The following is a 12,634-nucleotide window of genomic DNA, read 5'->3' on the forward strand; positions in this document are numbered from 1 at the left end:
TGTTTGCAGTGGAAGCCCGTACTGCTAGACATCCTTCATTTTTGTATGTTTATTGCCACCTTTACTCTATTTCCTTTGTTGAGTGAATTTATTTGCATTTCCATGTTGTTTTTAACAAGGCCATGTATTAGATATGGCAGGCAACTCCCATATGATCAAAAGATTCCCAATAGCACTGGAGTCAGAAGACTGAGTTGCAAGCCCAACTTTATTCACCGTCTCTGAGTTCAGGCAGATCACCCCACCTTGATAAATTCTGTTTCTCTTTTGACTGCCTCATCACTTTCCAGGGTTATTTTAATGTTATTTAATATTCAAGTAAGTTAAATATTCATAGCGAAATCTAAAGGCTATATTAGAGCAAATATCAAATTTAGATGCAAAGTAGTTTTATATGATCAGTTTCTTATTTTGGCTTCTGAGGAAGTTAGTCAATATTCTGTTATGTCAGCACCCAAGGAGGTAAGTTTTAATATAATGAGAACTATTGCTTATAATAGGTAGACCGAGCCATGTGTAGCATACGTGATGCAATTTTAGAATGATTGTTAGCAAAATAACGTTCTAACTAATTCTGACATTTTAATATAAATTTATTTGTTAGCTATGGAGACCAAAGGCTACCACAGTCTCCCTGAAGGTCTAGATATGGAAAGACGGTGGAGTCAAGTTTCTCAGGCTGTGGAGCAATCTTCCCTGGGACCCACAGAGAGGACCGATGAGAGTAACTACATGGAGATTGTCAACGTAAGCTCTGTTTCCGGTGCTATTCCAAACAGCAGTACCCAAGGAAGCAGCAAAGAAAAACACGAACTACTCCCCTGCCTTCAGCAAGACAATAATCGGTCTGGGACTTTAACATCTGACATTAAAACCGAGCTGGAATCGAAGGAGCTTTCAGCCACCGTAGCTGAGTCCATGGGTTTGTACATGGATTCTGTACGAGATGCTGACTACGCCTTTGATCAGCAGAACCAACAAGGAAGCGGGAGCCCAGCAAAGATTTACCAAAATGTGGAACAGCTGGTGAAGTTTTACAAAGAGAATGGCCATCGTCCTTCCACTCTAAGTAGTGTGAGCAGGCCCTTGAGATCATTTATGTCTGACTCTGGGAGCTCCATGAACAGTGGGGTCATGCGTGCCATTGTTAAAAGCCCTATCATGTGTCATGACAAGAGCCCCTCTGTTTGCAGCCCTCTGAACATGACATCTTCAGTTTGCAGCCCTGCTGGAATCAACTCTGTGTCCTCTACCACCACCAGCTTTGGCAGTTTCTCAGTGCACAGCCCCATCACCCAAGGAACTCCTCTGACGTGCTCCCCTAACATTGAAAACCGAAGCTCCCGGTCGCACAGCCCCGCACATGCTAGCAACGTGGGCTCTCCTCTCTCAAGTCCGTTGAGTAGCATGAAATCCCCAATTTCCAGCCCTCCCAGTCACTGCAGCGTAAAATCTCCAGTCTCCAGTCCTAATAACGCCACTCTGCGCTCCTCGGTGTCCAGCCCTGCAAATCTCAATAACTCAAGGTGCTCTGTTTCCAGCCCTTCCAACACGAATAACAGATCCACGCTTTCGAGCCCGACAGCCAGTACTGTGGGATCCATCTGCAGCCCTATAAACAATGCCTTCAGCTACCCTGCTTCTGGCACCTCTGCTGGAGCCGGTGCAACCCGGGATGTGGTTCCCAGTCCAGACACACACGAGAAAGGTGCTCACGAGGTCCCTTTTCCTAAGACCGAGGAAGTCGAGAATGCCATCTCAAATGGTGTGACTGGCCAGCTCAACATTGTCCAGTACATAAAGCCAGAACCAGATGGAGCTTTTAGCAGCTCCTGCCTAGGAGGAAATAGCAAAATCAATTCTGAGTCTCCGTTCTCAGTACCAATAAAGCAAGAATCAACCAAGCACTCATGTTCAGGCACCTCTTTCAAAGGAAACCCAACAGTAAACCCATTTCCATTTATGGATGGCTCATATTTTTCCTTTATGGATGATAAAGACTATTACTCCCTATCAGGAATTTTAGGACCACCTGTGCCCGGCTTTGATGGTAACTGTGAAGGCAGTGGATTCCCAATGGGGATTAAGCAAGAACCAGATGATGGGAGTTATTACCCAGAGGCCAGCATCCCTTCATCTGCCATCGTTGGTGTGAATTCCAGCGGACAGTCCTTTCACTACAGGATTGGTGCTCAAGGTACAATATCTTTATCACGATCTGCTAGAGACCAATCTTTCCAACACTTGAGTTCCTTTCCTCCTGTCAGTACTTTAGTGGAGTCATGGAAATCACACGGTGATCTGTCATCTAGAAGAAGTGATGGATATCCGGTCCTAGAATACATTCCAGAAAACGTGTCAAGGTAAGTGTTTTTTTTTTCCCCCCTCTCTATTCTTTTTTAAATCATGTCTCTATCAAATGTTGAAGGTTAGCTTTAGCTTTATTACGTTTGAATTTATTACTGTTTTATTTTTGTTTTTACAATGGTTTTTCTAGTCCTCCCCTTTGCTTGTTGATATAATGGTATAACGTTTCTGATGTAGAGGTACCGAACATTCTTAAAATCTTCTAGAAAATATTCCTGTTGACTTTGTAGGAGCATGTATAGGTGTCCCACCATTGTCTGTTTTAGATTTTTGGAAAACGTTCATTTTCCACACCAGTTACTATATTTACTTTAGTAGACAAATGCTAGATATATATTTTTCCCTTTAGCTGTTTTCTGGTTCACTGAAACTGCATCAAATTATTTTCTTTATGGTTTTAGTCTTTCTAAAAAAATTTTTGTATCACTTTCTTGGTTGTGAAAAATGAAAACCCCAATTTGTTAGGTACAAACTTCTCTCCTTCCCACCCATTCTAGGTAGATTCTTCATATGAAAGTTGTGGTTTTCAATGCAAATAAATCATTTCCTTAACTGTTGAGGGTTTTTTTAAAGATTCAGCACATCTAAAATTACTAGGTGGACAATCTTGCTTTCTTGGAAGTGAAATATGTCACCATAGTTTTGAATTGATATATTTATAACTCTTCAGAGCTGTAAGGAGACATACTTTATTTACTGTAAAATATCTCTTAGCTCTCTTTGTTGCAGATAGCATGTTGTATATATTTAGAAAAAACAAGGAAGAAGTTTTAGGTGACTGTAAAGGGTGGTTCTGAGTTATGCAATGAATACTCACATTGGACTTTGCTTCAGTACCGTTTTTATTACATGGTTGTCATAAATGATCCCTTTGTGGAATATATAAAGAATTGGTTTTCTAGATATAGTTCATTCCTTTGGCAGCATGGACTATGTGAATATTTTTCTTTAAAAATCTATTTTGTGAAAAGTATGTCCATTCCATTAATAAGATAGAATTTCACCTGTATTCTTCCATCTTTCTCCTTTACTGGATTTCTTTCAAACCTAAATCTTTCGTTTGTGCATTCTTTTCTCATCATTGACTCAAACCTTGCTCCTCTCATTTTTATAGATGCAAGTATTCCATAAAGGGTACATTCTTATAGTTCTCCAAAGCATGAGCTCTTTAATCATGGTCTAATTCTGTCTCTTATATTCCAAACTTTAGCACGAGACCTAAGATAATGTGGCTGATATCGGAACCAAATTCAGCATGTATTTTGCTGCTTACGTTTTATCTTCAGAGAAGGATATTTTTGCACATAGTGTGGGTATTTTTGTTTAAGTGATGGTTTCATTGAGTTAGTGGGGTAGGATATCCTGGTGGCTGAAGGCATCATTGCCCTGGTTGAAATTCCAGTTCTGCCACTCAATTGTTTGTGTCCTTGTGTATATCTCTTTACTTCTCTGTGATTTAGTTTTCTTATTTGGGATTAAACAGACCTATCTTCCAGTGAGTAAGACAATTTAAAGGAGTTAATTTATGGGAAGTTCTTTGACATCTGTTATGTTAGTATGCACTATATACATTTCACCTGTTATTTTAAATAGTTTCATAATCTTTCCATTTCTTTTCATTTTCATAAAATGAAGAAAAGGGAAATTTCACAGAATCTTTTAAGAAATATTTAAAGTATTCAAGTTCTGGTTAAAAGAAAATATTTTGTAAATTAGCTCTGGTATTTTTCTTTAATGGTTAGGTACCACACATTTATTTACTTTTTTAATTTTAAAGAGTATGGATTTGTTGAAGTTTTTCTCTAATAAGTATTAGCAGAGAAATGCAGTAGCTAAAATCATTACTTCTAACCTTTGTTGTTTATTCATTTTCTCCTATTTTAATTCTTATTTTCAAACTCGACTCATGAACCCCCTTCAGATGATTCAGTAAACCATAACTGTAGACAGGTAGATAACAATCAGTGACCAGAAGTGTGGTCTGTCTCCTCTAGATATTCCAGAATTCTTTGAATTTGCTAATATGGTTGAAGGGCTTTGTGCTGCTTGCATACATACTGAGTTTTATGCCAGTTAAGATGAGTTTTTCAAAATCTTTAATGACCAAACTTTATATGTTATTTGAAATCTCTTGTACATTCTTTGCAACCCTTCCAGGTAGATAATATCCAAACCTATTTGTTTTGATCATTTCCAGAACAAAAGAAATGATCAGAGGATCAGAGGATATAGAGATCTTTTTCTAGATTTCAGTCCCCATGATAGAATCATCAATTTAACTTCATTCAAGCTTTTATTCTGTATCTTTTAAATAAAAATCTAACCTTTTGCCTCTTTCTTAATTTATGATGATGCCACTCCATTTCAGGTAATGTTAAATACATTAGTGTTAAAGGTCATAAAGGCTCAAGGTAGGGTGTAAATGTGTCTAGGTTTAATGGTATTCTCGACTTTAGGTTGAACTCTAGACTGTTTTTTAATAGATCTCAAGGTGTGTTTTGGTGGCTTCCAGAAATCTTTTCAAGGAAGTTCATGAGGTCAGGAATCAGGCACTGGTAAAGACCCACTCCAAATGGAAGTAAACCAGTGGATTTGTAATAACACATGTTGATTTTCAGATTCCACATTGCAACTAACCTTTAACTCACCATCAGTTTTCACTGTAGTATCAAAGACTCCTATCTACCGTGATTGGAAAAGACCTTTAAAATATGTCTCTCCTTTTCCAGCAACATACATGCATGAGGCCAGATTTTCTCCATGTACTTGAAGCAGAGCATATCACCATACAGTGAATGCAGAAATAGATTAAGATTCAGCTATGGTCTCTTAAGTGGCTTGCAAAAAAGTATAAAACACAAAAGGAGGACTTTGTCACTAACGTTTGTCATTTGGGGAAATAGTGCAGTTTTTCATAAACATCTGTTTATGTTGCATGACTTATTTTTAAATGTGTTAACATCCTAGTTTTAATTTCTCATTTAATTGGAACTAATTAGAAGTTGGTTTTAATTTCTAATGTGGGTAAGTATCAGTAGCTGTAACTGGCAGCTGACTCTTTGGGATCCTCAGTACTGAAGAAAGGCTTTTGAGCCCCAGAAGTTGACAGCTACTTGTCTGTTCAATGCCACAGGCCTTTTGGAGGTTAATGGAGAAAGAGGTGATTATGATATTTGTGTTAGTCTTACTGGATATTCTTCTGAGGAAGGAGTGTCCTCTTCCAAGTAAGAAATGACTGTCACCTAGATTAATTTTTCAGGCTGACAGTAATGAGTAATGGCTGTGAAGGGTGTGTTGTCTTTATTTCAGTCTTGGGGCATTCTGTGAGAGCATTGACGAAAGTCATCTGTCTATTAATAATTCCCAGTGAGTGCCAAATTGTAAATTATGACAAAACTGAATGTAAAGCCCGGAGGGTGGACACTGGCCTGGGTTCTGTCATGTAGATGGGAGTTCCTTTGTCAGCTCAGGCACAAATGAAACTGACTCCATGACCTCCCGTGTGAGTCACAGCTTCTCCCAACAGCCTTAGTTTCTTCATTTTAAACTAAGTTGAACTTGATAAAAGTACGGGTTGGCCATGGAGTTGCCTTTGAAGAATCAAAATAGAGTATCCCTTAACATATTGGCCAGTCTGGTTTCAAGTGAGACTCATAAGCTTCACTCAGTTGTTTTCAGGGTACTCTGGATAGAAAGACATTATTGTCATGTGCCATTTTAAAGGAAAAGTGAGGAAGAGTTGACTTGTTATTTTCCTTGATATACTGAATAGTTGTTCTCTTTTTTTTTTAAGAAAGATATCAGACCTTTCCTTTTATAAAACCTGACACTTACTATGAATTCTCATTCTCTTTATTTTCACAATCCTTCATGGAAACAGGCTATTTCTGTTGACATAATGCTGGCTGTTTATGGTGATAACCATAGTCACTTTGATAGCATCATTACAGTGCTAACATTGACTTAGACTTCTGAATATAAAGTTCACTATTTCAAAGGGCATCATCTGATAGGCTTCAAGAGAACTAGGTTTTTATCTTAATTTGTGCTGAATTTTTTTTATAGTTTTTATTAAACAACATGCAGTTTAGTAAATAAAATAGTTTTTTTTTCAGTTGTCCCTGACTTTTTTTTTTTTTAAAGTTCACTTTTTATGATAAACTCAAAAGTTTCAGAACTCAAGCCCTTTTAGTAAACTTTCTGAATAAACCATGGAGATACACATCTCTCCATGTAATGCAAACTGTGGAAGAATAGTTGGTTTTGTGGGAGTGTGCATGTGTGTTTGACTATTGGTGCTTACGATGATGATAAATAAAACCATTACAGCATTACTTAGATCATTTGGGAAGGAGGACACATAACTTTCTTATTGTTTGTCTCAGAATATTTTGATTTCAGAAATTGCTAATGTGCCTAAAATTTCTCCAGGATAGTATTTGAAACGGTCTTTAAGTGAGACTTGCTTCTCCTGATAATTCACTTACTTTCATTCACTGATGGTTTTTCTGGGAAGAATGGTGATAATTTTATTGAAATAGAAGAACATTAGAGTTTTATATTAGACAAGTCATTATGTTTATGGTTTTGTATAAGTTTTTCTTATAATATCACAAATATCTTAGATTTAAATGTCAGTATGCCCAATTTTTATCTTTAAAAATCTTAGTTTATTTAGAGCTGTTTACTTCATTCATAAGGAGTGAGAAGAGTTGAGATTAAAAACCGTAGTTTCATTTAGGATAAATTCAAATTTTTCCCCTGGAGGCAGTTTTTGTCTGAGGGACATGTTGAAACCAGGACCTGGAGATTTATCATTTATAGATTTGACGTCTTTTGCAATATTGAAATTGTGGGTGTGTCGACCTTTTCTGTCCTAAGTGTCACAGTGATAGCAGATGCTGTGTGGATCACTGTAATTTCACAGCAACACTCAGTGTTCAATGCCATTTCCCTCACCCCCAAACTACTTTTTTTCCAGGCTGTTGACTGCTGCTTTAGTTTCATGCTGCTCATTTGCTGATAAAATTTCAGGCTGCTTTTAAGTCAATTATCATTTTTCTTTCATTTGCTAAATTCAAAGAGAAAAATATTGGCTTCTTGATAACAGTTAAATATAGCTGTTAACTTGGATATCTCTGGATGGCATTCCACAATTTATTAGTGAAAGCTGAGAAAAAAGCATGTTAAATGGATAACTTGTCTTTGTATTAAGCTTTAGGGTTTCTGGTTTTAAACTTGTAAGGTATAGGCTTTGTTTTCAGTTTTAAGCAGCTTGTTTTGTTCTTTATGTAGTCGAGTAATGGTGACATTAAAATATAATTACATGTGTACTTATTACTTAACTGATGCTCTAGAAACCTTGGAATTTATGATTTTGAGTGTTATAGGCAACATCAGATTTCTCTGTTGAAAGGAGGTAAACATTGTTTATATTTTATACTAGAAATAGAAAACTTTAGCTTAAGGAAGAAAAAGTAACTTGAATTCTTAAAAAGCTCCCTAGGGAGAGAATGTGAGATAATGACTGGTCATCTAGATTCATAACTTTAGCTATGACTTAATTTTTAAAAATATTTATGTTTTAGTTGTAGTTGGACACAATCTTTATTTTATTTATTTTTATGTGGTGCTGAGGATCGAACCTGGGGCCTCACACATGCTAGGTGAGCGCTCTACTGCTGAGCCACAACCCCAGCCCATGACTTAATTTTTATTTGTCCATGGTATGTTAACTTCACCATATGTATTAGGGGTCGTTGAGACAAATAGACAAAAATTATGGTTTCGGACAGAATGAAATGGGGTTTGTAAGGAGTGAGGTGAACTTTGGGTATACTGACAAAGAGAGGTTAGATGGACAAGTGTTGGAAAATGGAGGGAGGTGTGGTCAGAGTTGGTGTTTATACTTCATCTGGGAAAAATGTGCAAGGGAGTGGGCACTCCCTGGTGGAGGGAGCTTGTTGAGCAAAGTCCTGGAGATGTGCAGAAAGCGTGGATTTCGGTCCAGTTGTGTGGCTGCTGTGAGAGGGCGGTTGAGGAGAAGGAGGTTGGGAACTAGAAAGGAGTTGAACTTGAAAGTTACACTAAGATATTCATACTTAGTTGATTGTTGGGGCTGACAGGTGGTGTGAGCTGCAGGGCACTGGAGCCCTTATCTGGACACTGTTTGTCAGTTTGAAGAACGCAGAGCCTTGCTAAGAAATGATCCCAACTGTGCAGGAGGGTGGGAACCAGGCTCTTGGGAACAAGGATGTCAGGGGTAATGGAAAGAATGGGACAGATTTGGGAAATTACAGAACAGACTTTTGTAGAAGTTATTTTCTTGTATAAAAATTTTATGAAATGACCACATGTCCTCACACAAAGCAATTGGAAGTCCATCACAAAGAACTCCTGAAATAAGGTCACTCTTATGTAACCACAAAACACCATCAAAACCAAGGAATTGACTTTCCGTTACTGGTGTCTATCCTTTACATCTCATCGTGGTTTTGCCAGGTGTCCTCATGTTTTTTACAGAGTGAGAATCCAGTTCCAAACTGTGTGTTGTGCCTAGTTTTCCTGACTCTTTAGTCTGTTTCACTCTGGGACAGTTTCTCAGTATTTTCTAGATTTTGTGGCTACTTTCCCCCCCCCAAATTCTGCATATTAATGACATGCCATGTAATATTATGATACACATATACATTAATTAATAAGTTCAAACATATTTGTCTCCTCTAACATGAATCACTTATTTATAGCAAAAAACATTCCAAATCCTTTCAGTTAGCTTTTGAGATATGTAGTCATCTATAGTCATCTGACTATGCAATAACACACTAGAACTTCTTACTCAGAGAATCTGCAGTGTAGTGCCTATCCTAGCCTCCTAGCCTCTGGTATCTCCACTCTCAGCTTCTATGAGATCTTTTTTTTTTTTTTTTAAAGATTGCACATGTGAGATCATGTGATACTTGTCTTTCTATGCTTGGTTTATTTCACTTAACACAGTGATCTCTCGTTCCCTCCAGGTTGTCTCAAATGAAAGAATTTCATGCTTTTTGTAGCTGAACAGTATTCCCTCATGTCTGATTCCATTGTGTACATTTTCTTTATTCATTCCACAGTTTAGAGACACTTAGGCTGTCTCCATTTCTTGGCTTTTGTGAACAGTGCTGTAGTGAACATGGGGTGCAGTTGCTTCTCAGGCATCCTGATTTCATTTCCTTTGGATATTTACCCAGGAGTGGAATTGCTGGGTCATATGGAAGTTCTGTTTTTAATATGTTGAGAAAGTTCTGTACTATTTTCTGTAATGGGGGTACTAGTTTACGTTCCCACCAGTGGTATGCAAGAGTTCCCTCTTCTCCATATCCTCACCAGTACTTGTTAATGTTCGTCTTTTCGATAATAGCATTCTTACTGGAGGCGATAACTCATTGTGGTTTTGATTTGCACTTCTCTGATGATTGGTGATGTTGAAAATTCTTTCATATATTTCTTGGTCATTTGTATTTGTTTCAACAAGTGTCTATTCAGATCTATTGCCTGCTTTTTAAATTAAGTTTATTTTTATTTTTTCCTGTTGAGCTTTTGGAGTTTCTTCTGTGTTCTGGATATTAACCCCTTGTTAGATGTGTTGTTCTTAGTATTTTCTCCCATGGTCTCTCCATTCTGAGGATTGTTTCCTTTGCTGTACATCAGCTTTTTAGTTTGATGTAATCCCATTTATTTGTTTTCTTTTGTTTCCTGTGCTTTTGGAAAAAAAAATCCTTTCCCATTCCAATGTCTTGAATGAAGCATTTCTCTTTATGTTGTCTTTTATTAGTTTTATTATGTCTATTTCCTTTGGATATATGCCCAGGAGTGGAATTGCTGGGTCATATGGAAGTGACCCAGGTCTTATGTCTTTGGTCCATTTTGACTTGATTTTTGTGACGGGAAGGAGATTGGGTCTAGTTGTGCTCTCCTACCCTATAGCTTCTCTTGAAGATTTAAAAGCCAGTTATTTTGTAGAAGGTCCCTCCATTGGGTTTATGGTGTGCTAACCTGTGGTTTGGTTCTGTGGTGCACCTGAGGAGCATCACAGGTGCAATGCTTCATTTTAATTGCGTCCTCCCAGGTACATGTGATTTCCATTTGTGCCATTTCTGTCCATTCAGACTCGCTCTGCTCTGTTGAGTTGCTGTGTGTCACAGTTCTCCAGGGTAAAGTAACTCTTTTTCCTTTCCCAGTCAGAAGACACTTTGTGGAGGAGTACTTTGAAACTATACAAACATCCCATTCTTCCTCAAACTTTGTTCTTTTACTTATTTCTATCTGTGTGGCATCATTGTTGCTTGTTCTGTGCACTGGGCTGGAGCCTGTTTGTCCTCGTTTTTCATGTCCAGGCTGTTCCTGATTAAGCCAGGGGGAGCACATTCAAGCTGGTTTCTGTGTCCTTTTTGCCTTGATTTCATTGTTCTTTGGGCACTTTCTTGTTTTCCTGCTTTAGGCTCATCTTGCACTTTTCCTGACCTAGTTTTGGAATCCAGCATTTCTTCAAGGAGTGCCTCTCCTCTGCAGATGCTCTCCTCTGGTTGCAGTCCTAGGCCACATTCTGGTTCATGGATCCACATAGATCAGATGTCCAACTCGCCCCACCTATTTTTTTCCTCTCCCCATGCCTGACTGTCCTTGCCCTGCTTGGGTTAAGATACCCTTCGTGAGACCACAAGAACACCTGCCTGTCTCTCCTCATTGGATGTCAGAGCCGCTCTAGGGCTTGACACTTCATTATAGGCCACCAGAGCTGCCCACTCTCTACTGCCCACGAAGGATCACTCCTTCATCTTATGTCATGACTTTAGGACCAACTTGTTAAGGAAGGGGAAGGAGAAAGCATGTGGAAAATCGGCATAAACAGCATGTCATGGATAATGGTGAGCAGTTAGGAGAAATGAAGACGTCAGGAACAGGTTTGCAGAGGAAGCGATGGTATCTTGGTTGCATGAGTTTTAAGTACCAGAACTACTTCTGATTGGAACCATTCTCTGTGTGGGAGGCAGTGTTGGTCCGGAGGTGTGGGATGCCTCCTCTTAGCAGTGGCAATTCAGGGGATTGATGTGGATGCACTTAACTAAGAATTTGGAGGAATGGAACCCCATTAAGAAGATGAGCCACACACCCCAGTAAAGGAGATGGAGAATTGTTTGGAGAATCAAGATAGCACTGAGTCATGGATGCCCCAGTGAAGCATCATGTAATCTTAGGATTTCCAAATTAGAAGGGCTCTAAGGATATCTACAGATCCAACCGACTGTGGGCACTGATCCTGAAACGAAAGCCCAGAGAAATTACACGCTTTCCCCAGTATCATAGGAAGTAGTAACGACAGGGTAGAATCTTTCCACTTTTTCTTTCCGATACGTTATCCTTCCAGTGGGATGTTGTGGTCCAAAACCTGATGATAGGGTTGGGATGACCAGGAATAAGACCTAATGGACAGGAGGGGTCTGGTGATTTTCAAGGAGGAATTCAGTAGAGCCATGGACATGGCCATCAGAGTGTGATTGGCCCAGAGGCAAGTGAGCACGGGAAAGGAAAAACTTGAGGCGTGGGGGGTGCAGGGGTAGACTCTGAACTGTTGTTTTGGTCATAAAGAGAAAAGAGGTGGAGGGAGGAAATGCTGGCACACAGACACGACAGGATCAGGTGAAACATGTAGAGGGCAGTGGACTTGGGCGGACATTGAGATGGTAAATGGGGGAAGGAGAGAGAATTGATGGGGACCGTGTCCTGGGAAGGTAAGAACCGGAAGGAGCTTCAGTTAGCCTCGGTCGGATGTGCAGCTCCTCAGTTGAACCTGTGGATTTGGGCAATTTCTGGCAGCTGGGATCACCCTCTCCAAATGTGGAAACTGACGTGGAGATCCTATTGGTGATTAACCTAAGGCCACACAACTAAGGTGAATTAAGAACAGGTAGAGAAGAAAGCTGAAGGACCTGAGAAAAATAGTCAGATCTTTTAAAAACATACATCAGATTATGTGGCTGATACAAAGCTCTCTGGTGGATCCTCATTGTGAGCAGCATAAAGTAATTTAGGGTCTGTAAGGCACTTAATCATCAGGCCCCTGACGACCGTATTTAGTATGTTTCCTCCTTGCTCATTCTCCTCACTGACCTTCCTGAGGCTCAGAGGAACCAAGGCCCCCGGTTTCTGTGGGCCCCGTATTGCCTGGTCCCTCTGCCGAGGAATCTCTTCCTCTAGATTTTTGTTTCTGCTCCTTTCCTTCTTGCAG

The 12,634-nt window shown here is 39.2% G+C and overlaps 1 protein-coding gene across 11 annotated transcripts in view; it reads left to right on the forward strand.

Moving 5' to 3' along the window:
* The window catches only part of Nr3c2 (nuclear receptor subfamily 3 group C member 2), a 335,377-nt gene that overhangs the window by 7,267 nt on the left and 315,476 nt on the right, over nt 1-12,634 (forward strand). For all 11 annotated transcript variants that reach the window (XM_078022048.1, XM_078022053.1, XM_078022050.1 and 8 more), the window contains exon 2: nt 605-2,363. In XM_078022048.1, coding sequence (XP_077878174.1) covers nt 607-2,363 — 1,757 coding nt within the window. In that variant the 5' untranslated portion in view covers nt 605-606. The remainder of the gene's footprint in view (nt 1-604; nt 2,364-12,634) is intronic.

This window comes from Ictidomys tridecemlineatus, chromosome 9 (assembly GCF_052094955.1).
Source record: "Ictidomys tridecemlineatus isolate mIctTri1 chromosome 9, mIctTri1.hap1, whole genome shotgun sequence".
Classification (NCBI taxonomy): domain Eukaryota; kingdom Metazoa; phylum Chordata; class Mammalia; order Rodentia; family Sciuridae; genus Ictidomys; species Ictidomys tridecemlineatus.